The sequence below is a fragment of the Diceros bicornis genome, chromosome 1, assembly GCF_020826845.1.
Source record: "Diceros bicornis minor isolate mBicDic1 chromosome 1, mDicBic1.mat.cur, whole genome shotgun sequence".
NCBI classification, from domain to species: Eukaryota; Metazoa; Chordata; class Mammalia; order Perissodactyla; family Rhinocerotidae; genus Diceros; species Diceros bicornis.
In genome coordinates, this window is record NC_080740.1 from 82,657,515 (window position 1) to 82,682,844 (window position 25,330).

General features: G+C 49.4%; 1 protein-coding gene across 1 annotated transcript in view; it reads left to right on the forward strand.

The window, feature by feature from the left end:
• Nucleotides 1-3,335: 3,335 nt before the first annotated feature.
• WWC1 (WW and C2 domain containing 1) overlaps nucleotides 3,336-25,330 on the forward strand; it is a 151,601-nt gene continuing 129,606 nt past the window's right edge. The window contains exon 1 of the mRNA XM_058545580.1: nucleotides 3,336-3,960. Coding sequence (XP_058401563.1) covers nucleotides 3,842-3,960 — 119 coding nt within the window. The 5' untranslated portion in view covers nucleotides 3,336-3,841. The remainder of the gene's footprint in view (nucleotides 3,961-25,330) is intronic.

Sequence of the window (25,330 nt, forward strand, 5' to 3'; positions counted from 1 at the left end):
TTGCTGTTGCAGTGGGAGGAAGGATTTAAGTAGGCATCTTTTTTTAAAACAAAACAACCTGTCCCGGACTCAGATGTCTCCCGTGGGCCACCTGCATGTGAGAGCAAATGTAGAAAGGCTCGGCCTGTGGTCACTTCTGCTGGGCTCCAACACCAGCCATGCTTCCAGTTCAGCTCCCGGGCAGCCGGGCACAGCCCCAGGAGGAAGGCCGGGAGAGGCCGGGCTTCTTGCCTTCAGATTCCTGCAGCTCAGTCACCTGTAGAATAACGTCCAATTCGCCCTGTCACGTGGCTGAGCCGGTTTTACCTTTAATCCCTTTCACGTTCGTCCTCAGCCTCGAAGAATGCCTGGGGATGATTCACCCGCCATCACATGGGGCCGGCAGTCATCTGTTTTATTACCTCACCCTGCTTGCAGCTTCTGGGAGATAACCTAGGATTCTTTTGTTGGGGGGATGGGGGGGAGATGGAGGTAAGAATGATGGACAAACAGACCAAGGCTTTAAGGAGTCAATTCCTGCTCTGGTCTCGCTTTCCTGCTCCCCAGGTCAAGGTCTAAAGATCCAAAGGAAGAAGGCATTTGGAAAATGCCAGGGTTTGGGCACCTGGGCTAAAAAGAAAGTTGGATTTGGGAGTCTAGAGGTGTAAAGGTGTTTTCCCTTTACAACCAACACCAACCAGTGAGAAGGCTTGGTTGCAAAACAAGACAAAAACGAAATCAGCAGTTAGGGTTGTCACAAGCAACCATACACAATTTTCAGGAGGGGAAAGGACTTAGGCTTGCGTTTGGAACAGAAAATACTTGATCAATTCACATTTCATAGGGGCGTGTTTGCTGCCAGGCACTGGTGCTCCAAATGTGCCACAACGGGGCCTCTGAGATGACGGCTGACTGCTGGGTGCCAAGCCCTCTCCATTTCTCATCTCCCTTAGCCCTTACAACAAGCCCTACAGAGTCTATGTTACTATAATGTTTTCAGACCTAGGACTGAGACATCGGTTAAGCAAGTTACTCAAGGTCACGTGGCTAGAAAATAGGGAGGGTTTGGGGCCCAAACAGACTGATTCCAGAGCTTTTGCTTCTCAGCCAAAAAAAATTACGGAGCAAGCATCAGCAGAGACAAGCATTCATTAGCATCTGTAATATTCCAGATCCAGACCAGAGCAGGTTCAGGAGTTGCAGAGTAATTTAAAAAGAAAAGGAAAGAAAGTATAGGTTAATGGTTGAGTACTGGAGTCAGGCAGATGTGGGTCCACTTATTAGCTCTGTATCCCTGGCCAACAATATAGCATCTAGGAGCCTCAGTGTTCTTATCAGTAAAATGGGTATAATAAGTAGTATTCCCTACTCCAGAGGCTTATTGTGAGGATTAAACGAGATCATGTGTGTGAAGCACCTAGCACCGTGTCGGCTTTACTTTCGAGCTATTGCTCTAATCAGTAATGGGAGGTTTTTATATAGTGAAGGCTCGGTCCATGCAGAGGAAGTGGAGAGGGCTATTGGGAATCCCTCCTAAAACGGATGAGGAACTCCTACTTTTGGGTGTTGGAGGCCAGTCTGAGGCCCACGTTTCTGGACTTTTGTGCATGGTATCTCTGGAATGAAGGGAAGGAAAGGCCAAACATGAGCCCATAGGCCTGGCCTCAAGGAAATAATTGACTTTATGGGAGGTGTTGGAGGTGAGGAGCTGCCTTGCTGGGTCTTCTCTTTCAAGAGGAGATGAGACCACAGACACGGGATCGCTCTCTTGCTCAGCACACCCTGGCCCACAGAGCACAGGATGCTGGCTCCTCTGGGAGACGGCCAGGCTCAGACGAGGGAATACACCGCACTGGGCTTCATTCCTCCAGTCCTGCCTCCTGCCAGTAGGGCAAAAAGTGTTTAAACACAGATTCAAGGAACACAGATAAGCCAGCTGATCCTTAACGAAATCATGCTACCTCCTTTTTTGTATGTAATTATGTTTATTTTTAGTTTCTCAAGAAGTATTGTGTCTGATTTTTTTTTAAGTTTTTGTTTTTTTAATTTTAATTTTTGTGTGTGTGAGGAAGACTGGCTCTGAGCTAACATCCGTTGCCAATCTTCCTCTTTTTGCTGAGGAAGATCAGCCCTGAGTTAACATCTGTGCCCATCTTCCTCCAGTTTTTTGTATACGGGATGCTCCCACAGCATGGCTTGACAAGTGGTGCATAGGTCCACGCCCGGATCCAAACGTGCGAAACCCCGGGCCGCGGAAGCAGAGCGCCTGAACTTAACCACTAGGCCACTGGGCCGGCCCCTGTGTCTGATTTTTTAATTTCTTCTAATTTTTTTTAAAAATTGAATTTTGGGGCCAGCCTGTGGTGAAGCTGTTAAGTTTGCACCTTCTGCTTCAGTGGCCTGGGGTTCACGGGTTCAGATCCTGGGCACAGACCTACTCACCGCTCATCAAGCCATGCTGAGGCGGGGTCCCACATAGAAGAACTAGAAGGACCTACAGCTAGGATATACAGCTATGTACTGGGGCTTTGGGGGTAAAAAAGAAAAAGAGGAAGATTGGCAACAGATGTTAGCTCAGGGCCAATCTTCCTCAAAAAAGAAAAAAAAGAAAAATAAATGAAATTTGTTTTGCTTTCTTCTTTTTCATAACTCCCTTCCCCCAAATCCATAACATACCTGCCTCCAAGTATCACAGGAGAACGCATGTGAAGCTGCTAGCCCCGAGCCTGGGACAGGGTAAGTACTCAATTTAGCTAACAACAACATCATTACTATTACTTTTACAAAGTGCTTTCCCCGACACCCTCTGGAAGTTCGCCGTGGGGAGGAGATTCACAGCACTCCTAATTTTACGGATCCTGAGAAGAGCCAGCTATATTTGCAAATACGGGGGTGGGGGGATGGGTGAAACAACATGAGGAGAAGAATGGAATAAGAGGGAGACAGATGGTGCGTGTGTTGGGGGAAGGGATCAGAGATCCTGGAAAACTTATGTTCCCCGACTTGCAAGAATGTTTCCATTTAACCACTTCTTGCCTGACTCCTGATTGTACGTAACAGAGAAGCCGGGAGTTGTAAAATTTGGGGCCACCTGTGCCAAGAGCCGGGACACTCGGGGAGGAAAGAGCCAGGAGCGTTGGGAGCCAGAGGCAGGGCGGGTCTTGGTCTAGCCTCCCGAGGCTCCAGTTTGGGTCTGGGACCAGGTAAGGGGCGGTCTCCCTTTCCTCTAGCAGGGGCAGAGTAGGGGCAGCGGCGGTTCGGACTGTCCCACGAGGGGGCGCGTCTCGGGCCCTAGGACCCGCCCTCGTGGCGCTGGGCGCGGGGAGGGGACCCGGGAACCCTGGCGCCCGGCGCTCCGCCTCCCGTTTCCGGGGCAGCGCGGTTACCTGCACCGCCCGAGCCGCACCTGGCGGAGGCAGAAGTCGCAAACCGAGCGAGCGCAGAACGGCGGAGCGGAGAGGAGGCACGGCACCCGGCCAGGGGAGGAAGACGCGGCGGCGGCAGGCGGCGGCGTGGAGGGCGCAGCGCGGCGGAGGGCAGGCGGCAGCTGCGCTCGGCTCGCTCTGCCCCGCCGGCCGGGCGCGCACCCGGGCCCGCACCGCGCCGCTGCGGGCGCACATGGCAGCGTGAGACGCCGGCGGCGGGAGGAGCGGGCGGCGCCGGGCCGGGGCCGCAGGGCCGCATGGACAGCGGCGCCACCCTGGCCGGCCCCCAGTAGGGCCCCCAGTCCGCGGGCGCCACCCCCCCGGTCATGGTGCCTCGGCGGCCGCCCGGGCCGGGTACAGCCGGCCGGAGCCGCTGAGCCGGGGGCCCCCGCGGCGGCCGGGAGCTGCATGGGGGAGCGCGGGCCGCGCTCGGGAAGATGCCCCGGCCGGAGCTGCCCCTGCCGGAGGGCTGGGAGGAGGCGCGCGACTTCGACGGCAAGGTCTACTACATAGACCACACGAGCCGCACCACCAGCTGGATCGACCCGCGGGACAGGTAGGACCCCGGGAGGTCCCCCACGTCCCCCACCCCGGACCCCTCCTGCCCCAGGGACCACCAGCCAGAACTGGGCGGGGGATGCGGGGGAGCTCTGCGAGCCTTTGGCGCTTTCTGCAGTTTGCCCCCCCTTCCCTTCTTGAGCGCCGCTCCTGCGCCTGTGGGCTGCTAGGAGGAGGGGAAGGCCAGTGAGCTGGCCCAGGCTGCCCCCACCGCCATCCCCAGAGGGAGGACTTAGGCCCCAGCCGGCACCTGCCGGGAGTTTTGACCTTAAGCTCTAGCCCCGCCCCCCGCCCCCTTTAGGAAGAGAGGTCGGGCGGGGGAGTGGGAGACACCCAGCGGAGTGATGCTGGGGCTTCCCGGGGAGGCTTTCCCCAGCACACGGAGAGGGGAGGGAGAAGGAGGGGGGATGGGGAAGCATCTGGTTTGGAGGGGGTGATAGGGACCCAGGATTCAGTGGCAGACTGCTGGAGGAAGGACTCTACGCAGAGGGGAAGGCAGCCTGGAGTGTGATTTTTGACAGGTGCCTCGGAGGCTCTGAGAAGAGCACAGGAGCAGCCAGGGGGCCCGGAGGCTGGGAGTGGGAAGGAGAGGAAGGAGCGGGGGAGGGCCGATCGGGAGACTGGTTCTCTAGGAATCTCACAGTAACTTGGAAGCTGTTAGGATGTAGCTGGAGGTGAGAGGCCTCCTGCAAAGCCCTGCCCATCGCCTCTTTCTCCTCCCTGTCTTCCTCTGGGGACCAGGGCTCCTCGGCCCTGCGCCAGCGCGTCCTGACCTTGGTGGGCGCCACGCCGGCTGTAGCATGGGATTTTTTTTTGCTGAGGCAGGTGGAGTCGGAGGTGGCTGGTGAGGCTCTTAGCTTCCAGACTTGCGCTGGGTTTTGACTGCTTGGCGTTTCTTTGCCTACACGCACACACTCTCCCCATGTGTGTCCTTGGGGGAGGAGAGGACCACCCTCTGGGACCGCTTTATTGCCCTTTACTGTCAAGGTCTGTGGTCAAAGTTCTCAGAAATGTGGAATTTTCACCTGGTCAGTGTGACCTTGGGCGTCAGGTGCCTGTAAAGTGATGGAGGTGAATTCTTTGGACCCTTCATTTTGTGGGATTGGGATGGAGGTCCCAAAAGTCCAAGATGGGGTTTGAAGCAAGGTGAGAGTTAAGAAAAAGAAAAGGCAGAAGGAAAATCTGAGTTGAGATTCCCAGTAGTTTTTGTGAGCACCAAATTCATTCATTTACCGTTTACTGGGTGCCCACTCTGTGTTCAGTACCCTGCTGAATATCTCATTGATGTGATCTGGAATAGAAGTTTTTAATGCCAGAGAGCATCCTTTGGGCAAGCTGCTTTAACTTCTGTGCCTCAGTTTCCCTGTTTGTCAGATTAATGATTTGCTTGGAAGGGAAGGAGTAATAATGGAACTCGAAAAAGTTGGAAAGGGCATAGAAGATTGGAGCCCAACTCTCATTTTCAAATGTAAGAGAAAGTTTGAGGCCTAGAGGTGTGATTTGCTGCAGTGTTTTCATCTTTCCATCATTCTGCCCTACACCAAGTTCTTTACCAGTTCTAACCTCCACGCTTGTCCTGACTCACTTTCCTTACCCCGCCCCGGGTCAGTTGCCCCAGGGATGCTGTTACTGTGTTGGTGAACTGGGCAGCGCCTTGTTCTCTCCTGGAACAGACACGAGTTCAAGCTTCTGCGTCCGCCGGTTTAGGTCCGTGCAGCTTCCTGAGGCTGGTGTGCTGTCGGCAGCTAGGACAGCTGCACACCCAGCGCTGCTCTCTTTTCTCTGGGAGGGTGATACAGCTACAGAAAGCTTCTCAAACAACAGTAAATTTTTACCCTTGGAAGAGGGCAAGCCGTATAGCTTCTGTGGAAAACTAACTTGGCTAGAGCATCGTTTCCCAAATTTTAGTATAACGTGGACTACCTTCATGATTTTTCCCTATATCCACCTGTGCTATTGCTTACTTAATACTTTAAATCAGGGGTCGGCCCCGTGGCGTAGTGGTTAAGTGCGCGCGCTCTGCTGCTGGAGGCCTGGGTTCGGATCCCAGGCACAAACCCACACACCGCTTGTCAAGCCATGCTGTGGTGGCCTCCCATATAAAGTGGAGGAAGATGGGCACAGATGTTAACCCAGGGCCAGTCTTCCTCAGCAGAAGGAGGAGGATTGGCGTGGATGTTAGCTCAGGGCTGATCTTCCTCACAAAAAAAAAAACCAACTTTAAATCAACTCAATTTGAAAAATTTTGAACTACTTTCACGAATGGGAAACTAGTACTATCTATTGCCATAAATAGAAGGGATCCTTAAAAATACAGGGAAGGAAAAAAACAAAACAAAACCCAGTGCCATTATATTTCAGCTCGATACCGCGGGCCACGGCCCCAGCAGCAGGTCGGCCCAGCCTTTGTTTTTAGGCAGATTGGCCAGCAATGGGGAGGAATTGAAAACACACCGATAATTAACTGAGCTGCTTGCTTGCCTCGCTTTGCAAGAAAGCAAGTCATTGGTTTTAATGCTGCGTCTTTATACCTCCTGGTCTTCCCACCCATGCTGGGCTGGTGTGGGGCACTTGAGCTTGGGACACTGAGAGGTTCTGAGCCCAACCCTGGGTTGCTGTTGTGGTGGGCCAACTTTGAAAGTTTGGGGAAAGAGCTGAGCAGAGGGCATCCACTTGGGGCTCTCTGGAATTTCTCTCCTGCACACCCCAGTTAGAGTTTCTGCCTTTTAGTCCTGCCTGCGTGGCCTCGGGCAAATCACTTGACCTCTCTGAGGTGCAAGTGCTCCATTGGTGAGAGAAGAGGGTTGATTAGATGGTCTCCAAGGACGCTGCCACTCTCAGACGTGATTTCAGACTCCTCAGCCTCTCCTTACCCCTCTGACTCTGGGGCAGAATTGGGGGAGGGGGTAGGCAGGAGAGTGAGATGGCTATAAGGAGGAGGAAAAAATTTAACAAAGCTGAAAAGAGCCAGACTTTTTGGGGCATTGGGGCGGGGGAGATAAATTCTGCCAAAGTAGTTACATCTCTACAAGTCGTTAATGCTGTGAAACAAAAAAATCACATAAAAAAAATTCTGCTCCTTAAGTGTGTGTGTGTACATTTGTCTTGGCTTTTTCGTTACCTGAATCCAAGAGATGCCCGCCCATTCCCCTGAATTTAAAAGAAGTCTGTCATATGGTCCTTCAGTCAGAAAAGTGATTTCTTAGCCACCAAGAACAAAATAACGTCTCGGGTTACCAACCCCGAAGAATGTCTTGGCACATTCCTCCCTCTGGGCTGAGCTGTTTTGTGTGCTGTCCGGCCTGGGGGCTGCTGGGGGTAGGGAATCCAGTTTTCAGCTTCCCCTTTCACCAGGGGGTTGGAAGAATAGCCAGGCAGCCAGCCTTGCCAACTCTTTCCCCTTCTCACCCAGGGGAAGACTGGGAGGCCGAAATTCCTGAGGACGGTTGTCCCAACAACCGGAGAGGGTCCAGTGGGCAGCTTGGGCCCTGCCTACTGGGCCGACGGCTCCAACAGCACCACGGGCTCCTCCTGAGCAAGGCTGGTCTGGGAAAGTGACGGGTCCCTGGGGAATGAGGTGCTGGGGTCAGGCCTGTGCAGCCCCTGGGAGCAGTGTTCCTTATACGTTTGGGTGCTTCTGGGAGCTCCCAGCAAAGGGCCAGCATTCTGTGTGTATTTAACTCAGTGGTATGCAAAAACAAATACGCAGATTGTTCTCTGAGGAAGAATGGATTGTTGGAATTGGCTCTGCCAGAGAAGGTTCTTGAAGCCTAATTCCTGCTCATTCTGTGCTTTGTGTTCAGACCTTCTTCCAGGAACCACCTGGGAACTCTGTGGGCACAGTTTCTGGGTCTTTGTGATAAGTCCTGGAGGCCCACATGCCTGAGAGGACTCAGCACCTTCTCTCATGACTTGAGGAGGAACTGCTAACCCTGTTGTTCCAGAAATAATTTATATTGTAGGAAGTTGGGTCTACAGCATTCAAAGATCTTAACCTCCTTCTGGTCACAGACCCTTATGGGAATCTGACAAAGGTTAAGGATGCTTCCTGAAGAAAAGTGCAAACACTGTTTTTGGCACATAGTTCCAGGGGCTTATGGACCCCAGGTTCATAACTCCTGCCATAGATTAACTTAGAAACCGCTTGTCACTACTTATTTGCCCTCCTGTTTAGCTAGTAGAAAATAATGATTGAGTGTTGACTGTATACAGGCGGTCTGCAGAGAGCTTTATATGGGTGATTTCTTTTAATCCCCCTACCCACCCTGGGTACAGGGTACAGTTATCTACCTGAGGAACCTGAGGCTCAGGGGGGCTGAGCTTGGTGAAGGCCACTCAGCTTTTGTGGAGCTGAGATACAAATGCTAGATATACTGACTCCAGAACCCACATTTCTAACCACTGCACCACTGAGCTGCCTGCTGAATTAGTTGCTGAATCAAGACCTCTGCTCCATTGCCTAAGGAATGTGGCCTTGGGGAAGGGAGCTGGAACAGGCATGATTTCACTTACCTGCAATGATTCTGATGTGGCCAGGCCTCATTCTGGTGTGGCCAGACTTCGGTTAACCAGAGAGCAAATGTGGACAGTGGAAAGAGGATGAGCCTTTGAACCCTGGCATTTTGGGTCTGCTACTTGCTGCCTGAGTGACCTTGGCAAGTTACATATTGGTTTTGTCTTCTCTAGGTTGGGGAGATGCACATATGCTGTCAAGGGCAGTTAGCATTAAATAAGCTAACTCTGGTAGGACAGTTAGCACAGAGCCTGACATACAGGAGGCACTCAGGAGTGCCAATTCTTTTAGCTTTTACTGGAAAGTACCTATGAAACACTTAAGTCAAATGGAGACCAAGTCTCTGCCCAGCTCTGTAGCAGTTTGCAGCTGGGATGGGCCTTTCTGGTCATGTAATCCAGCCCTCATTTCACTGATGAAACTGAGACTCAGAGACAAGTGACCTGCCCAAGGTCACACAGCAAATAAATGTCAACCTTAGTCTCTAGTAAAGGTCTCCTTTCCTCTTTCTCTTATGTAAACATTTCCCTGAAAATCAGATCTAATTTCTCCTCATCCACTGTAATAATTTGGGAATATTTTATGCCTGTGGTTGAGTTATTCTTCATAATCCTTTTGACTGTGTAGACCAGCAAGTTTCTTTCATCATGTCACAATCTTTTGTGAGTTGTGTCATAGGAATTTGTTATATGTCAAACAAAGTTCCAGCAATTGCAAGTGAATTACTGTTTTTATAATCAATTAAAATGGATTTAAGGTTATTATCAGACTAATGTCACTTTCCACCAATTTACATTCCAACATGCTGTCTTAAGCGGGAGTTATAACTGGCCTGCCAGGGAATTTACCCAAAGCCTCTATGCTCCATGCTTCTGTTCTTAATGATCCACTGATACCTATAGATTGGGTCATTACAAGTCATTAGAGGGCTTTTCTTCTCCTTCCAAGGCTTGAGTTTAAGATCTGCACATTCCATGGGAGTCTGCGATGCATGAGAATATCTTGTATCAGTTACTAAGAAAGAAATAAGGTTAAAAAGCAGTAGTATAGATAACAGAAAGAAATAAGAGACTTTGGAAGCCACAAATGGATAATAAAAATGCTAACATCTACTGAATATTTACTCCATGCTGTGCACTGGGCTAAATGTTTTACATTATGATCTCATTTAATCCTTTAGCCAACCATATGAGGTAAGTACTATAATTATTGCCATTTTCAGATAAGGAAACAGACTAATAAAGGTTAAGTAACTTGCCCAAGGTCACCAGTAGGTGATGTACCCAAGATTGGAGCCCAGGTGGTTGAACTCCTGAATCCACACTCATAGTAGCTGGACCCATTTCAGGGCTCCAGAATGCCCTGTCAATAAGGCAGGCTTGCGAGTTACCATTTATCCTAAAATGAAGTGAACCTGCTGTGGGTCTCAAGGAGAGATGTTGCAAAGGAGGCTTGATCAGAGAGGCCAGTGAGATCCTCATGGCAGCTCAGGAGACCGTTGGGCACAAACTCTACCTTCTGGGAGCAGCCAGCTAACCAGAGCTCTGGGAGGGAAAGGACAGAGATGGAGGCAGAGAAACTCTGAAGGATGCAGTGTGTGTAGAGAGTTCAAAGTCGTTTCCAAGTCACTTGGGTAAATGCTCCCAACAGCCAGGGAATTCGTAGCCAAGGCAGCTGCTGTCTGTCACCACCCCTCCCACTTTTGGCCTCGCCAGACTGACCTGATTCTCCAATCCCTGGGGATCCCAGGTAGCTGCGAAACACTGCTCTTTTGAAGAGAAGAGAAAGAATCAGGTTGCCTTAGTTACTAGGAAGGTTGGCAAACTACGCTCAGGTGCACATAGGAGAGACTAGTCTAGAATAAGTGAGAGCTGGAAGGTGGCCGGTGTGTTGCTGCAGAGCTCTCTGGATGGAAGAAGCCTTGGTCATGTTTTAGTGGCATTTGCAAGGGTTCCAACTTAGTGGCAGGTGGCTGGCTGTCTGTGCTGAGTGTCAGGAGCTCTCTCCGCCCACATCTGCCTCCAGGCGATGAGGATCTGCAGCCCCCCAGCTCAGCGAGGGGCTCTGGATAAGAGAAATCCACTTCCCTTGGAGAAATGTCTCAGGTGACATGTCCTGGCACTTCCACTTGGACAGGATTGAGGGCTGGATCTGGGCTGAGTCACGTGAAAAATTCATGCCACGCCTCTCCCAGCATGGAGAGGCCAGCCGGCCGCACACCCTCAGGTAGAACAGCGAAAGGCTCTAGTTGCTACTGCTGACAAGCTTCTCAGCTGCCTTGAATCCCTGTTTCACAGTGAGATAAAAGAGGAGAAAACTCAAAAGCTGGATACAGTGGTGTTTTGTTATTTAACCATCACCAGCAGGCTATTAAGCCTCCAGCTCCTCAGCGGAAAACCTCTTTCCAAAATAATCGAGGGACATGGTGGAGGGGACAGGCGTTCACTGTTGTTGTGTAGGGAGATCATAGACTATTCTATAGAGATGCTGGACAAGGAAGAGGGGGTGGAGTAGAGAGGGTGGGGAGGAGGGAAAAAAAGAACAAGTAGGGAACATGCCCTCCCCCTCCAGTTGCCTCCTCACTGTGTCTAACCCGTGACGTCTCACCGTTGGGAAGAAACAGGATCTTTCAGTTTCAAATGTCTGCCAAAGAAAAAAGACTGAGGCTTAAGTTCTCGTTCAATGGTCAGCCAGAAGAAAAATGAAGCTGCATCAAGATTAGGGACACCTTTGTTGGCTTTTTTCTTCCCCTGCTCCATTCATCACTCTCTGGCAGCCAGGCCACCAGGCTAACGGCAGCTGCTGACTTTCCCCAGCCGGCTGCCTGCTGTTGCTGGGCCTGGTCCGGTGGCAGCCCGCTGTCCCCATGCTGGCTTCCTCCTCGCCTGGTGGTGGTTACTCATTTGATTCATCACTGGTGCAGCCCTTAGGATCCACTGACTGGTACCTGACTTGGAAGGGTAAAGTATCAAGATACAGGCATCAGGTGGCTGCTAGGATGAGAGGACCCTGGGACAGCCTTTTGATCCTGCATCTGTTGTGGTTTTTCTTGGGTAGCTAGGGCTCTTTGGGCACGTCACTGTGTATTCCAGGAATTTCTCACAAGGGCATTGTTTGTCTTTGTATCACTAACCATGAGAACAATAACTGGCACCTGGTGATAATGATAATAATAGTTATCTTTAGTCGTCTTTTCCACTGCCTGTCTTGTGCCAAGCACTTTTGTTCATCTTGTTTTTCTGGCATTTTGCAAATGGGGAAACTGAGGCTAAGAATAGTCGAGTGACAAACTCAACGTCATACAGGGAGAAAGAGGCTAAGTTGGAAACTGAATCTAGGTCCATCTGATTTCAAAGCCTTGCTCTTGCCACCGCTGCACTCTTTCAGTGAATTTGGAGAGAGGAAGGGAGGAGAGAGAAGAGGAGGCAAGGAAGAGGGACATTTTTAACTACAGAGGAATAAACAGAAACACCTATCAGTGTATAGACCTTGCTCACTAGGGAGAAAATGTTTATGTGGTTCCAGCCGAGCACTGGTTTGACATACTACACTATTCCCTGCAGTAGATAAGGCCTTCATAAAGATCTTCAGAGGACACCAAGTCAAGTCCTGGCTCTGTCATTTATACATAGTAAGTGACCTTGAACAAGTTTCTTCTCAGCCGTACAACAGGGATAAGAGTAGGACCTACCTACCCCCGAGGGGTATGGTGAGGATGAAATGACACCAGACATGTCAAGTCCTAGCTCAGCATCTAGCTAAGACAGAGCAGGCTTTCCAGTGGAAGCTGGTACTAGTTAGGCTCGTTAACCTCCTGTGCCTTGGGGGAGGTACAGGAACCAGTGTTCTTTCTTGCCAACTCCAGTCTCTTCCTGGTGAGCCAGGGCTCACCTCGCCCACACTGACACGAGAACTTGCAAGCCACCTTGGCGGCACTCATTACATATATAAATCAATAAATTCTTTTCCCCCTAGTCTTATCAGAGGCAAGCCCTGCTCTGGAATTTCTGGAGTGAAGTGACTTGCCGGTGAGCTGGCACTAAGGCTGTGTGTGAAGCAGGAGTAATGAATTGCAGTTGTCATGGCAGAGCTAAAAAGGCTGATGCAGAGTTCTCTGGAATTCATTTGTAACTGCTTTGATACCATGTCCCTTCCCTCCAGAAGTCTTCCCCCGCGCACTGTTTGAACCTGCTGATTTTAGCATGGTGGTGATGCAGAAGGGCATGGTATTTATCACGCCCCACCCAGCCAGGGGTTGGCCATTCATTCTGCAGGTATTTATTGAGTGCCTGCTGGGCTTCAGGCTCCATAGCCAGTGCTGAGGATCAGAGCAAAGTCCTGCTGCACCGGGGTGTACCTTTGGGCGAGGGAGATGGGCAAACAGTTAAACAGATAAATTGTATCATGACTGGAGGCTTGGTGTTTTCTAGAATTCTTATACCGGTCCTAGGAAGATGGAGGGACAGACTCGTCTGTGACACCTGTTGGCAGTTGTGGTGTGAACTTAGATTTGGAACTGGGAGACCTTGGTGCCTTCGATAGGGTGTTACTGGGAGCCTGTCATGATGAGCTGGGCACTGGGCTCAGTACTGGGAATGCAGGGGTGAGACAAGACAGACAGTCTGCAACTCACGACATTTACTACAAATTACTCAGAGACAGAGTCATCAAGCTGTGCAAACACAGAAATGCCAGGCTCTCTGAACCTCAGTTTCCTTCCTCTCCTGTTTCAGTCATTTAAAAATATTTATTGAGTGTCTGTAATATGCTAGGCGAGGTTCCAGCACTGGGGATTCAGCAGTGATTAAACCAACAAAAATCCTGTCCTCATGGAGCTTACACTTGGGGAAGCATCAAAACCACCTGGAGGGTTTGTTAACCCTCCGCCACTTTGAGTCAGTGGGGCCTGGAGGTTTGCATTTCCATCAGGTCCCCAGGTGATGCTCTTGGTCTGTGCTTTGCATGAACCACTGAGGGTCGATTCATTGAATCCTCACAATAACCTGGGAAGGGGTCCCATATTATCCCTGTTTTACAGACAGGGAAACTGAAGAAGGCAGGTGAGGTAACTTGGCCCTCCTTATGCTAAGCGAGCTACAGGAAGTGGTTTCAGGAGCCAGCACTGTTTACCTGCATCTCTGTGATTGCTATGAGCATGCCGTTGTTCTAGTTCTTTTGCTGACCCAAAGCCTGAGTGGTGGCAAAATCCATAGGGTTTTCTCCTCCTTTGTGAAAAGCACAGGGAAGCAGGAGGTCTTAGGGGATCCAGAAGCTGGAGGGACTTCTCTTTTCATTAGAATGTATGGAATTTATATGAGAGGATCAAAGGAAGCAGTCCTCCCTGTTTCTCCATGGAGCTGAGCTGAGCTGAGCTGCCCTGCCCTTCAGAGGAAGGGTCCCTGAGCTCTTCCCTCCTGGGAACTTTCGGGCCTCACTCAGTCCTACTTCAGCTCTAGGGAGTGCAGGGGAGGGCTGGGGAAGAGGCCAGTACCTCCTCTCACAGAACCCTCACAACAGCCCTCCAGGGAGGCATTGTCCATGGCTGGTCCCCTTGACCATGACTTGGATTTTACATCTCAGCCTTGTCACTGGCTAGTTCTGTGACCTTGGTTAAGTTACTTAAACCCTCCTGAGCCTCAATTTCTTCACTGGCAAAGTGAGAATAAGTCAGAACCTACCTCACAGGGTTGGTCAGAGTCCGATTAGAGGTCTCATACTCAGTTCCTCTGTCCCTGCAGTTCTAGCTACAATAAGGCCTCCTTGATAGCTTCATCTGTAGTTATATAAATTCTGCTCAGTTCATATGTTTTGAGTACTAGATTTTTAGGGATATAAACCACTTTCTTCCTGTTTCTCTGGGAAAACTGATCATACTTAAGCAGATAGACATCTCAGTAAACAATGACTTTTGCTAACAGGAATATTAAAAGGTATCTTAACAACTGAAGGAGTTTCAAAACCAGCCTAAGTGGTTTATTTCCAATGCTGACATAAAACAAACATTTGCCAGCAGGCAATGGAAGACCCTGGGTGTTTCTTCAGCCTCTTTACTGGTCACCAGCCAGAGTGGTTCTCACAATGTGGTCCCAGACCAGCACACCAGCTTCGCCTGGGAACTTGTTAAAAACACAGATTCTCATATCCCACCTTAGACCCACTGAATCAGAAACCCTGGGGGTGGAGCCCTGTGATCTGGCTTTTTTTTTGGTGGGGGGGGGGCGGTGCAGAATTTGGCCCGGAGCTAACATCTGTTGCCAGTCTTCCTCTATTTTTTGTATGTGGGATGCTGCCACAGCATGGCTTGAAGAGTGGTGTGTAGGTCCCTGCCCAGGATCCAACCCCGCCAACCCCGGGCCACCAAAGTGGAGCACACGACCTTAAATACTATGCCATCGGGCTGGCTCCCAGGAGCCTCCAGGTGACTCTGCTACCCCCTCAAGTTTGGGAACCACTGGCCAAATATTTGGAGCCAAAATGACCTAAGATATTTTGTTAGTGGTTGCAGGTAAAAACTGGCAGGTTTGAAGAACCTTCTGAGCATAGGTAGATGCAGCCAATTAAAATGGTCTTCACTGGCTTATGAACATTTTAATATCATCCCCAAACGCTTATTGTCAAGCTGGACCTCCACACTTCCTTCGCCAGGCCCCACCATCACTTGACATCTTTGCCTCAAGATTCAGCTCACAAATGAAGTTTAGAAAGGCCTTCCCCATCTCCCTTGCCTGCACTCCATGGCATCTTATGCTGTTGTAGAACAGCATGACTACTGAGCCTTCTCCATTCTTGGTTAAAGGTAGCACAGTGGCTGGCATGCACTTAGGAGCATACTAAGCCAGGAAGTGAATGCTCCCCAGTTGGGAGTTTTGGATTCTGTTTCTGGCCCTACCTCATAGCAGCGAGTCACTGCCTTTCCTGAGCCCTAGTCTCCATCGCTCTGCAATAGGGGAAAATGACACTTCATCTTTCAACAACAGAGCATAGGAGGTTGTGTTTGGAGCTGGCGGGACAGTAGGATCAGCAGCGATTCTCGAATTCAGTTGCACAGTGGACCGGAGGGGAGTGCTAGAAAGACCCATGCCTGGCCCACTCCCAGAGACTCTGGTTTAATTGGTTTGGGGTATGGCCTGGGCACAGATTTCTATAAGCTCCCCAGTTGATTCTAGGGTACAGCCAGGTTGGAGAACCACGACTGTAGGTAAATCTCCGCCTTCCTCAAAGCGCTGGTCGAGTTTGAATGCGATTATGTGAAAGTACCTTGTAAAGTGTTTTAAAATTTAAGATTTATACGTTCTGCCTACGAAAATTGAGATGATTCAGGAAGTATTAAAAAAAAATAGTTGTGGGAGGGGGAGAGGTAGATATTTGGGGGATGTCAGGCACCTTGCCCTGTAGTAATTTCCTCTCTTCTGTACATATCTTGTTATTTCTCTCCTGACGTCTTAAGTAGCAAAGAGGTTTGGGATCGTCTTTGCCTTAATGTGAAAATCTTTCAACTCCCATTGCAGCTGTAATGCTTTTAAATAAATTGGTCTAAGCTGCTTTAGAGTTGTAGGCCTGGGGGTTGGGCCTCCCTTGCGTCTGCTCTCTGCCCTCAGCAGAACCTGGTCTGGATTTCACGCACCCGTCTATGTCCTTGAGACTCCAAGAGAGTGGGAGGTGCAGGTGTTGTCACCATATAGATTATAGCCTGTGGATAAGCACTAATAATAGCTGGCATTTATTAAGACTTTATATAATGCCAAGGTCTGGGCTGTGTGCTTGGAATGCATCATCCACTTTAATTCTCATAGCAACCCTATGAGGTAAGAACTGTTACCATCTCCGTTCTGCTGATGGGGAAACTGAGGCTTGGGGAGTTGAAAACTTGCCTGTGATTGCACAGCTAATAAGTGGCAAAAGCAGCATGTGAGACTCTCTGTGTCTCTCTGCCCCAAAATGCACGTTCTTCACCATCCTGTCTGCCAGGCCAGGCTGTCACGGAGAGCAACACTGCGTCAGTTCTGGTAATTCAGACCAGAGCTCCTTTCACTCTTGTGATTCCTTCAGTAGCAACTTCCTTCAGTTGCTCCGGGTCTGTCTGGAGAGCCAGCCCTCTACTCCTGTTTTAGCAGACGTCCGTGTCTCGGTGAGCAGGGTAAGTGAGCTCTTTTTCTGAGTACAGTTTTTCAAAATCCCTCCCAGGATCGATTTCCTTGACCGCATTCCCCTGTCCATGGTGGTGATCAGCATCTTTGCTTCACCCTCCTTATAGACTGTGTTCTGCTCAAGGGAGCCCCATCTCTTGTTATTTTGGCACAAAAGACTCAGTGAGAATGAGTTCCCCTTGGACTGTTTGGTATCTGAACAGCATGTGGGCTTGGTCTGCAGCATTCTTGCTTGGCCAGTGGAACATCCTTCAGGATGTTTGTTTTGGGTTCACTAGAAGTCGGTTGTGTCGCCTCAGACGTGAAGTGGCTCTAGCCCTGCACTATTACCTTCTTCTGTTGCACGTTGGATAGAATTGATACCAAAGAATGCCATTACCTTGGTGTGTTTGGTTCCTGGTGGGAGCTGTGCTTGGAAGGGGGTACAGCAGAGAAAAAGACAGACATCGTTCCTTGTGGAGCTTACAGACAAATAATAAAAACATAAAATAATTACAGAGTGGGAAAATAAAGAGGATGCTGTATTAGGAAATAACAGGCCTTGTGAATGACCCCAAAGGTCAAGCTATAAATTTATAGAGTTCTGTAGTCAGAAAAACTGAGTTTGCTTTTAACTTTAAATCTATAGGGATCGTTGCTCTACCTCTTCAACCAGGTTTTCTTTTTCTTTCTTTTTGTTTTTTTTTGTGAGGAAGATCAGCCCTGAGCTAACATCCATGCTAATCCTCCTCTTTTTGCTGAGGAAGACCGGCTCTGAGCTAACATCCACTGCCAATCATCCTCCTTTTTTTTTTCCCCCCAAAGCCCCAGTAGATAGTTGTATGTCATAGCTACACATCCTTCTAGTTGCTGTATGTGGGACGCGGCCTCAGCATGGCCAGACAAGCGGGGTGTCGGTGCGTGCCCGGGATCCAAACCCCGGGCCGCCAGTAGCAGAGCGCGCGCACTTAAGCGCTAAGCCACGGGGCCGGCCCAACCAGGTTTTCTTAATTCCATTCAGGCCATCATGGCACTCACTGTAGTGGCAACAAGCAGTGTTTTGTTTTTTTTTTTTAACTTTGGCCAGGGAGCTCTGTTTTTCGCCCCCGGGGTAATGTGATCTGTCAACCACATACATCTGAACCACCTAAGAGAGTAGTTCAAATGCAGATTCCCAAGCCCAGCCCCAGTCAACATAATCAGAATCTATGGATTGTGTGGAGCACAGACTCCACATCTGTAAAAAGAATCCCCAAGTGATTTCAATGCCTTCTTAAGTTTGAGAACCACTGATCAACGGAATAAACTTGTCCCAAATTGCAGTTCCTTCTAGAGACCCAACCAGGACTAGAATCCCTTCAGCCTCCTCCACAACCTGGCCTACCTGTTGGTCCTCACACCAAAAAGTCTCTTCCTTCCTTCAGGCATCCATGGATTTTTCTCTAGTGTGCTCGAGTTGTCCATCTCCAAGAATAAGTCTTCATTCTTGATGCCCCTACACCCTCTCTTCTGCAGGCTCTGACACCTCCTTCCTTGTCTGTTTATTCCTACAGAGCACCCCCCACCGCCGAGTTTGCTGAGGGACATCCTCCTGAGCTTGACGATCAAAGCTGATACCACTCTCCTTTTCTAAGTCTCTCACGCTTTGCCTCACTTTCCTCATCAATAAGATGGGGATAATAGTAGTATTTACCTCATACTATTTTTAAGGATGTTTAAAAAAAATCTTTTCCATGCATATTTTGGTGTCTTTTAAGTTTTGATATCATTTTAAACTTACAGGAAAGTTGCAAAAATATAAGAAATTTCCATATACCCTTTACCCAGATTTACCAATTTTTACATGTTACTTATTTACCTTATAGTCTCTCATTCTCTGTGTGTATCTATGTATGTGTGCGTGTATATACAAACACATATCATTTAGTATATATACAACCATTACATATATATATAAGCTATTTAAGAATAAGTTGGTTATTACTCTTAAGTTGGACATCATGTCTCTTTACCACTAAATACTATAGTGTGTGTGTGTCTGTATGTGTGTCTATGTATGTTTATATATGTGTGTGTATTAGAAACAAGAACATTCTCTTACATAACCACACTACTTCATGCAGTTTTAATAAGCATTTAAATTAAATAAACCATGTAAAATACTTTGTGGAGTGCCTAACACCATTGTAGGTGCCAGTGACTGCTAGCTGTGGTTACTGAGCTCTCTTCGTTGGTCCTCTGCTCCTAGTCCACCTGGGTCAGTGGCAGTACCCCACATGCCCTGTGCTTTGCTGTCCTCCCCTCCTGGGCCAGTTTCCCAGCCCCACTTGTATCCATTGAAGCCCCGCCTCCTTCAAGGCCGCTGGTGATGCCACTTGCTCCGTGAGGCCTTCCCTGGTCCATCGTCTCCCTCCCTGCTCCTGCCTGGAAGGGATCTACTTTCAGTCAGGCCTGTTCTAGTCAAAAGCAATGGAGGCCCACAGGAGATGGCTCGAGAAAAGAGAGGCTGCTGGGAGGTTAGAGATTTCACAAGAATCTAAGGAAAAGAATAGTATCCCCCACCACCAGGCAGGTGGGAGCTGCAGCTGGAGGCCACGAGGAGGTTTCTGCTACCTCCTGAAACAAACTATACCAACAAACTATAACAAATCTAAAATGTGTCCACAAATTGGTCAACCTTGTTACTAATCGGTTCTGCCTCTAACTTGCTGTGTGACCTTGGGCAAGCTACTTGATCTCTTTGAGCCTCAGTTTCCTCACTTTATACAAGTAGGCTAAGAGTAATAAAATAATGGCCAAGATTTTATTGAGTGCAAAGTGCTGCTCTAAGTGTTTTATATTAGCGCAACTGTCACACTAACCTTCTGAGGGAGGCACTGACTGTCCGCCTTTAGAGAGGAGGAAGTGGAGGCGCAGAGGGGCTAAGTAATTTGCCCAAGGTCCCACAGCTAGAAGGTGGCACACCCGGGATTCAGGCTCAAGCTGTCTGGCTCCAGAGCTCATGCTCTTAAATTGCCATCCACTCTGAAGGGTTTTTGTGAGAATCGCAGCATGGATTCTCTCATTTGAGGCACTTAGCAGAGAGCAAGGCTCAGAATACGGACTCAAAAATGTAGACAGTTATGACATCATCGCAGCATTAGTTTGCAGGTGACCCCTGTCACCTTCACGGCCCCAGCCTATCTTGTTACCCTGCAGCTTGACAACCGCAGCTAACTCAGTGTCCCCACGTTCAAATTCTTGTGAGAGATGCTGATTTGGAAAGATCTCAGAGCTGACCTTGAATTGGACTTACCTGGTACAGAAAACCACGCCAGGGGTTGCAGTCCTGTGGTACCAACCACAGCAGTTGTCCACTCTCGAGAGGCTGTGGGCAGTGGGCATCCTTAGGTCATTCTTTCTCAGAACTTCCGGAGTAAATTGTTCTGATTCTGTGGCAGTTAGTAGGACCTGATGGTCACTGTCTGTGAGCACATGTTCGATTCTGAGCGCTGCCCTGTGGCAAACTCCCATTCATTTGTGTGAGCCGGACCCTCTTGCTACTGAAGTGTGGGCTGTGGACCCAGCACATCAGCATTGCCTCGGAGCTCGTTAGACATGAGGAATCCCAGGCTCCACTCTAGACCCACTGAGTCAGAAACTGCATTTTAACAAGATCCCTGGTGATCCTTATGCATGTTAATGTTTGAATAGCACTGACCATTGAACATTACTTATGTTTGTATAGCCCTGGGGGTTTTAAAAAAATTTTTTGTTTCTGTTCTGTGGCTAACTGTGCCTCTTATTAGCTCTGATCTAAGGCATACCACATAGTTGTAATATCAGTAAACAGTGGATTACTACTACCAGTTATAAACACTATCAAGGGAAAGGAGCGTCTCAGCCTTTTCCCAGAGGCCCACATGGGATAAGGGATTAAAGCCGGTGGGGTTGGGGGGGTCGGTTGAAAAGGGATCACACCTGCTGAGAAAAGGCAGGGTCCTGAGGCCACAGCATATCCATCAGCGGGGTCAGATGCCAGAGGTCAGAGCAGATGCAGGCTGTGCAGGAAGTCCACCAGGGGGGCGGAACATGGCCCCGGGGGCCCATGGGTCAGTCAGAAGGTGGGAACCTTGCAGGAGGGTAGTGCCTGTTGGCTTCTATAATCAGGAGGTGGCCCAGCAGGCACTTGGCCAGATCACAAAGGCGGATTCCAGCCCTCAGAGAGCAGTGGAAAGTGCAAGACAAGGAGGTCTGGGGTCCCCCATAAGCTTCCCCGGCAGGGGCTTGAGCCAGTGAAATAAATGGCAGGCTCTCTGGAACCAGCTCTGAATAGGGCAGAAGTAGGGCCGTGAGGGGGTGGCAGAAACGTGTCTTCTGGCCAAGGTTAGGCTGGTCGAGCCAGGGTCCCTGCATGCCAACCCTGTACTGAGCCAGGGGAAGCCTGAGTGGGGTGGCACTGGGGAAGCAGAAGCCAGGTTCCTGGTGGGGGACCAGGGACAGGAGGGGCAGGGAGCCAGCCGTGGGCTGCAGAGAAAGTCTGTAAGAGGCCCTGTGGACCACCTCGCCTCTCCTGGCATGAGGATGGCGAGGAGGCGTGGCCAGATTCCGAAGGGCTTACCCATCACTGCTCGCCCGGCCCTGGTCTACCTGTGAACAGCCTTTCGGCAGAAGCGCGGACCTTGCCCCGACACATTCCTAAGATAATGCCCACTGTCATCCCTTCCTAAGATAATGCCCACTGTCATCCCTTCCTAAGATAATGCCCACTGTCATCCCGTGGAACACAGTGACAGCCCGTCCCCGTGAGTGGGGCTCCTATCACCCTCCCTGGATTCGTTTCCAGTTTGTTTGCTGTTGGTATGTCTGTGTAGGATGACTGAAGAACTAATCATTAGTGAACTGTCCAAAGTCCCTTTGGGAACATTCCAGGAAAATAAACCACTATTCTATCAAAGCCACAAGTGGCCTTTTTTCCCCCATTCTTTCAAAGCAAGGTTTCTCAGAGTGTGGTCCACAGACCTCCTGTGTTAGACTCCCCAAAGGAGCTTAGAAGACACAGATTCCTGGGCTCCTACCTGAAATCTACTGGACCAGAATCTCAGTGGGACTTCCAGGAATCTGCATTTTTAATATGCTGCCCAGATGACTCTAATACACCTTAACTTGAAAACCTCTCCTCCCCTTACCCACAAAGGGCTCTCTTTCCTTTGCGTAAACCGTGAGTGTGCCCTGCTTACTGATACTCCTCCTTGCGCTGCTGCACCCAGCTAAAGGGCCACCTCCTCCTGGGAGCCCACCATACCATCTTTGTCCCAGCTTATGTAAGGGGCTCACAGTGCACCCTTCTAACACAAATCTACCCCGTGGTCACCCATTTTTCTCATGTCTCTGTTCTCCACTGAATGGTGAAGCATCATGTCAGTCTCCCCAGGCCCAGCACAAAGTTTTGCACGTAATTAGTACTAATACGTGAATGAAGATGAGTGAAGGTGGCTGAGAGACAACAGGGAAGCCTCAGAGTAGAGTGATGAGTAGATGCTTCCCAACAAGAAATTGCCACCTTCCGACTCCTTTCTTGGTCAGTTTGAACTCCTAGGTCAAGTTTTGGAGGCAGTGGGCAAGCACTGGCCTCAAGGAGAGCCCAGGGCTCTGGTTGGCTTGGGGCCCAGCACACCTGTTTGGGGCCAAGGTGCTCCCTGTGGAAGCCCAGCTCTCTGTCCATATTTCAGGAATGCTCCGGAGCTTGAGACCCCTCCTGATGTAGAATAAAAACCCTCAAGGACAGTTTGGCAGCCCTGGGCCTGACGCCAAACCCAGGGTGGCTAGAATGCTCCAGCCTCCGCCTCGTCAGGCAGGAGGAGTTCAAGAATAGAGCTGTGTGACCATAGAACTCTCGAGAGTCCTCTCCCCCAGCATTTCCCCCTCTGCTACCATGATTTTCTGTGTGAGGCTCTGAACTGCTATTTGCCGTGACTGTTGACCCAACAGAAAGCACACATAGGTTCCAGAAGCCCTGGACAGGCTGTCTTAATCGTGTTGGTGAAGAATGCTGCCTATCACCTAGCTCTGAAAAACAAGTGTGTTTCCTTATTCTGAACAACGTGAGCCCCGCGAAACCTGCTTTACCAGTCCAGGTGCCTCCTCTGATCCTGCCTGCTTATCTGTGTGTGGGGGGGTGGGGGCAGAGTGGCTTTGGAAAGGCCTGACCTGGTGAGACTCGAGGGTCCGCCCAGACTGCTGTGACCGCAGGGGACCTCAGCACGGGAGACAGACTGACCTCTTAGCGCCTGAGGTCAGGGTGAGGGCAGCCTGCTCTCTCAGTCCCAAGTAGATCAGAACCTTCCTTGGTTCTTCGAGAAGGACAGGATTGGCTGACTTATAGGTGGCAGGGCAGAGGAGCTGAGGGCTTGGTGCACAGTTGTGAAAGGGGAGCATCCAGTTCTAGTTAAACGTGGGCTGTGTCAGAATCCTTCAGACGTTTGCTGTAATTCCCTGAGGGAGTCAGATATTATAAGATTTTAGGTAATGACTGAGTTTCTTGCATGCTTTTTTCATAAGATGTTATTTCTGAATCCATTCCCTTTCTCTTCTCATCTCCCCAAATTACACTAGATTTGCTGACAGGAGGAAGACGGTACAGTAGTATCATTTGGTCAAGACTTTGTGTTCAAAAAATAAAGTTCAAAAATCTTGTTAGATGCTATGGAAACCCCCCAGCTGGAGGTTGTGACCGCTGCCATTTACTGAGGAATTTTACGTGCATTTACTGTTTCACCTGTCCTTGCCTTCCAGATGAGGCAGCTGAGGCTCAGAGAGGTTAGGGAATTTATCAAGGTCACACAGCAAGTTGGCTAGAGGGTTGGGTTTCAATCCAGGGCTCTCTGACTCCACAGCCTGAGTGCTTGTCAGTGCCACATTGTCTCCTAGAGGTCATTGTTGCGTGTTGATGTAATATTGCTAGCGCTCATTGAGTTCTCCACTATTTCTCAGAGCGTTTTGTGTATGTGTCCTGATTTGAGAATTAGTTAAGCTCTTGCACTCTCCAGAGTGCAGTGGCTGGACTCCAGGCGCTGGAGGAAGTTCCTGCCTCCTTCCTAGAGTCTGCAGTCAGCCAGATCCCACAGACCCTGCTCTGTAGGGCAGTGGGGGCAGGAGATGTGGCCCAGGGGTTGGCAGGTGGCATGGCCAGGGCAGCGTGGAGCAGGTGGAGTTGTGATGACCCACAGGCTCCCTGTCAGTCCTCAGGCTCTGAACCCGGGGCCCTGCCCCTGCCAAAACCTTCTGTCCTATTTCCTCTTTGCCCCCTGCCCTCTTAGGATCTACAGCTATGTGGAAACGTGAGCACAGAAGCCTCTTCAGAAAGAGTCCTGTTCTCCAGTATTCCCAGTATCCTGACTCACTGGAGAGAGAGAGAGAGAGAGAGGCAGGATTGTGTGGGAAGGAGAGGCAGCTGTATGGGAAGTTTAGATCTAATTGCTCAAGACTCCTGGAATACATCTCCCAAATGGCCCCGTTTGCGTTCCGGGACGCTGCCCGCCTTTGTGAGGGGGCACACGGCTAATGGAGTGTTATCAGTGCAATGCGATAGCCCGCTGACGTCATGAAGGTCCTGGCTTTATAAAGACACGTTCATAGGCAAGAATGCAGCGATGAGGAGATGGAAGGGCCGTGTTATGCTGCATAATCCATCTTTTATTATATAACCCCTGGGTTTACTGGCCCTTTGTTCCTGTTTGACAGAGGATGATTTTTTTTTTAACTTTCTGATTAGAAATCAGTAGTTTAAGCCTGCTAATCACCTCTTTGCCCTGGCGTGCAGACCAAGGAAAGGCCACAACAGTTAATCTGTTTGCAAATGTTCTCTCCATTCCAGAAGTTCAGAAATGTAGTCAACCTCCAATTTTTTTTTTTAAATTAGACTGTTTTTCAGGATAATTCCTACTGTAATTAAAATAATAAACGTTCTGAGGTTTATTACATAGATACTTTTTTTAAGTTTACTTTAAAAAAATTAATTTTTAATTGGGGTAAAATATACATAACAAAATTTACCATTGTAACCATTTTTAAGTGTACAGGTCAGTGGTGTTAAGTACACTCATGTTGCTGTGCAGGCATCACCACCATCCAACTCCAAAACTCTTTTCATCTTGCAAAACTGAAACTCTATACTCATTAAAAAGTAACTCCCCATTCTCTCCTCCCCTCTTCCCCTGGCAACCACCAGTCTGCTTTCTGTCTCTACAAATCTGACTGCTCTTGGTACTTCACATACGTGGAATCACACGGTATTTGTTCTTTTATGACTGGCTTATTTCACTAGCTGTAATGTCTTTAAGGTTCATCCATGTTATAGCATGTGTCAGAATTCCCTTCCTTTTTAAGGCTGAATAATATTCCATTGTGAGTGTATACCACATTTTGTTTATCCATTCATCTGTTCTTGGACACTTGGGTTGCTTCCACCTTTTGACTCTCATGAATAATGCTGCTATAAACATGGGTGTACAAATATCTGTTCATGTCACTGCTTTTAAATCTCTTGGTTGTATTCCCAGAAGTGGAATTGCTGGATCATATAGTAATTCTATTTTTAACTTTTTGAGGAACCGCCACAGTGGTTTTGCATTCTCACCAGCAATGCACAAGGGTTCCAGTTTCTTCACAGCCTCACCAACACACTTGTTATTTTCTGTGTTTTGTTTTGTTTTTTTAGTAGCCATCTTAATGGATGTGACTCAGTACGG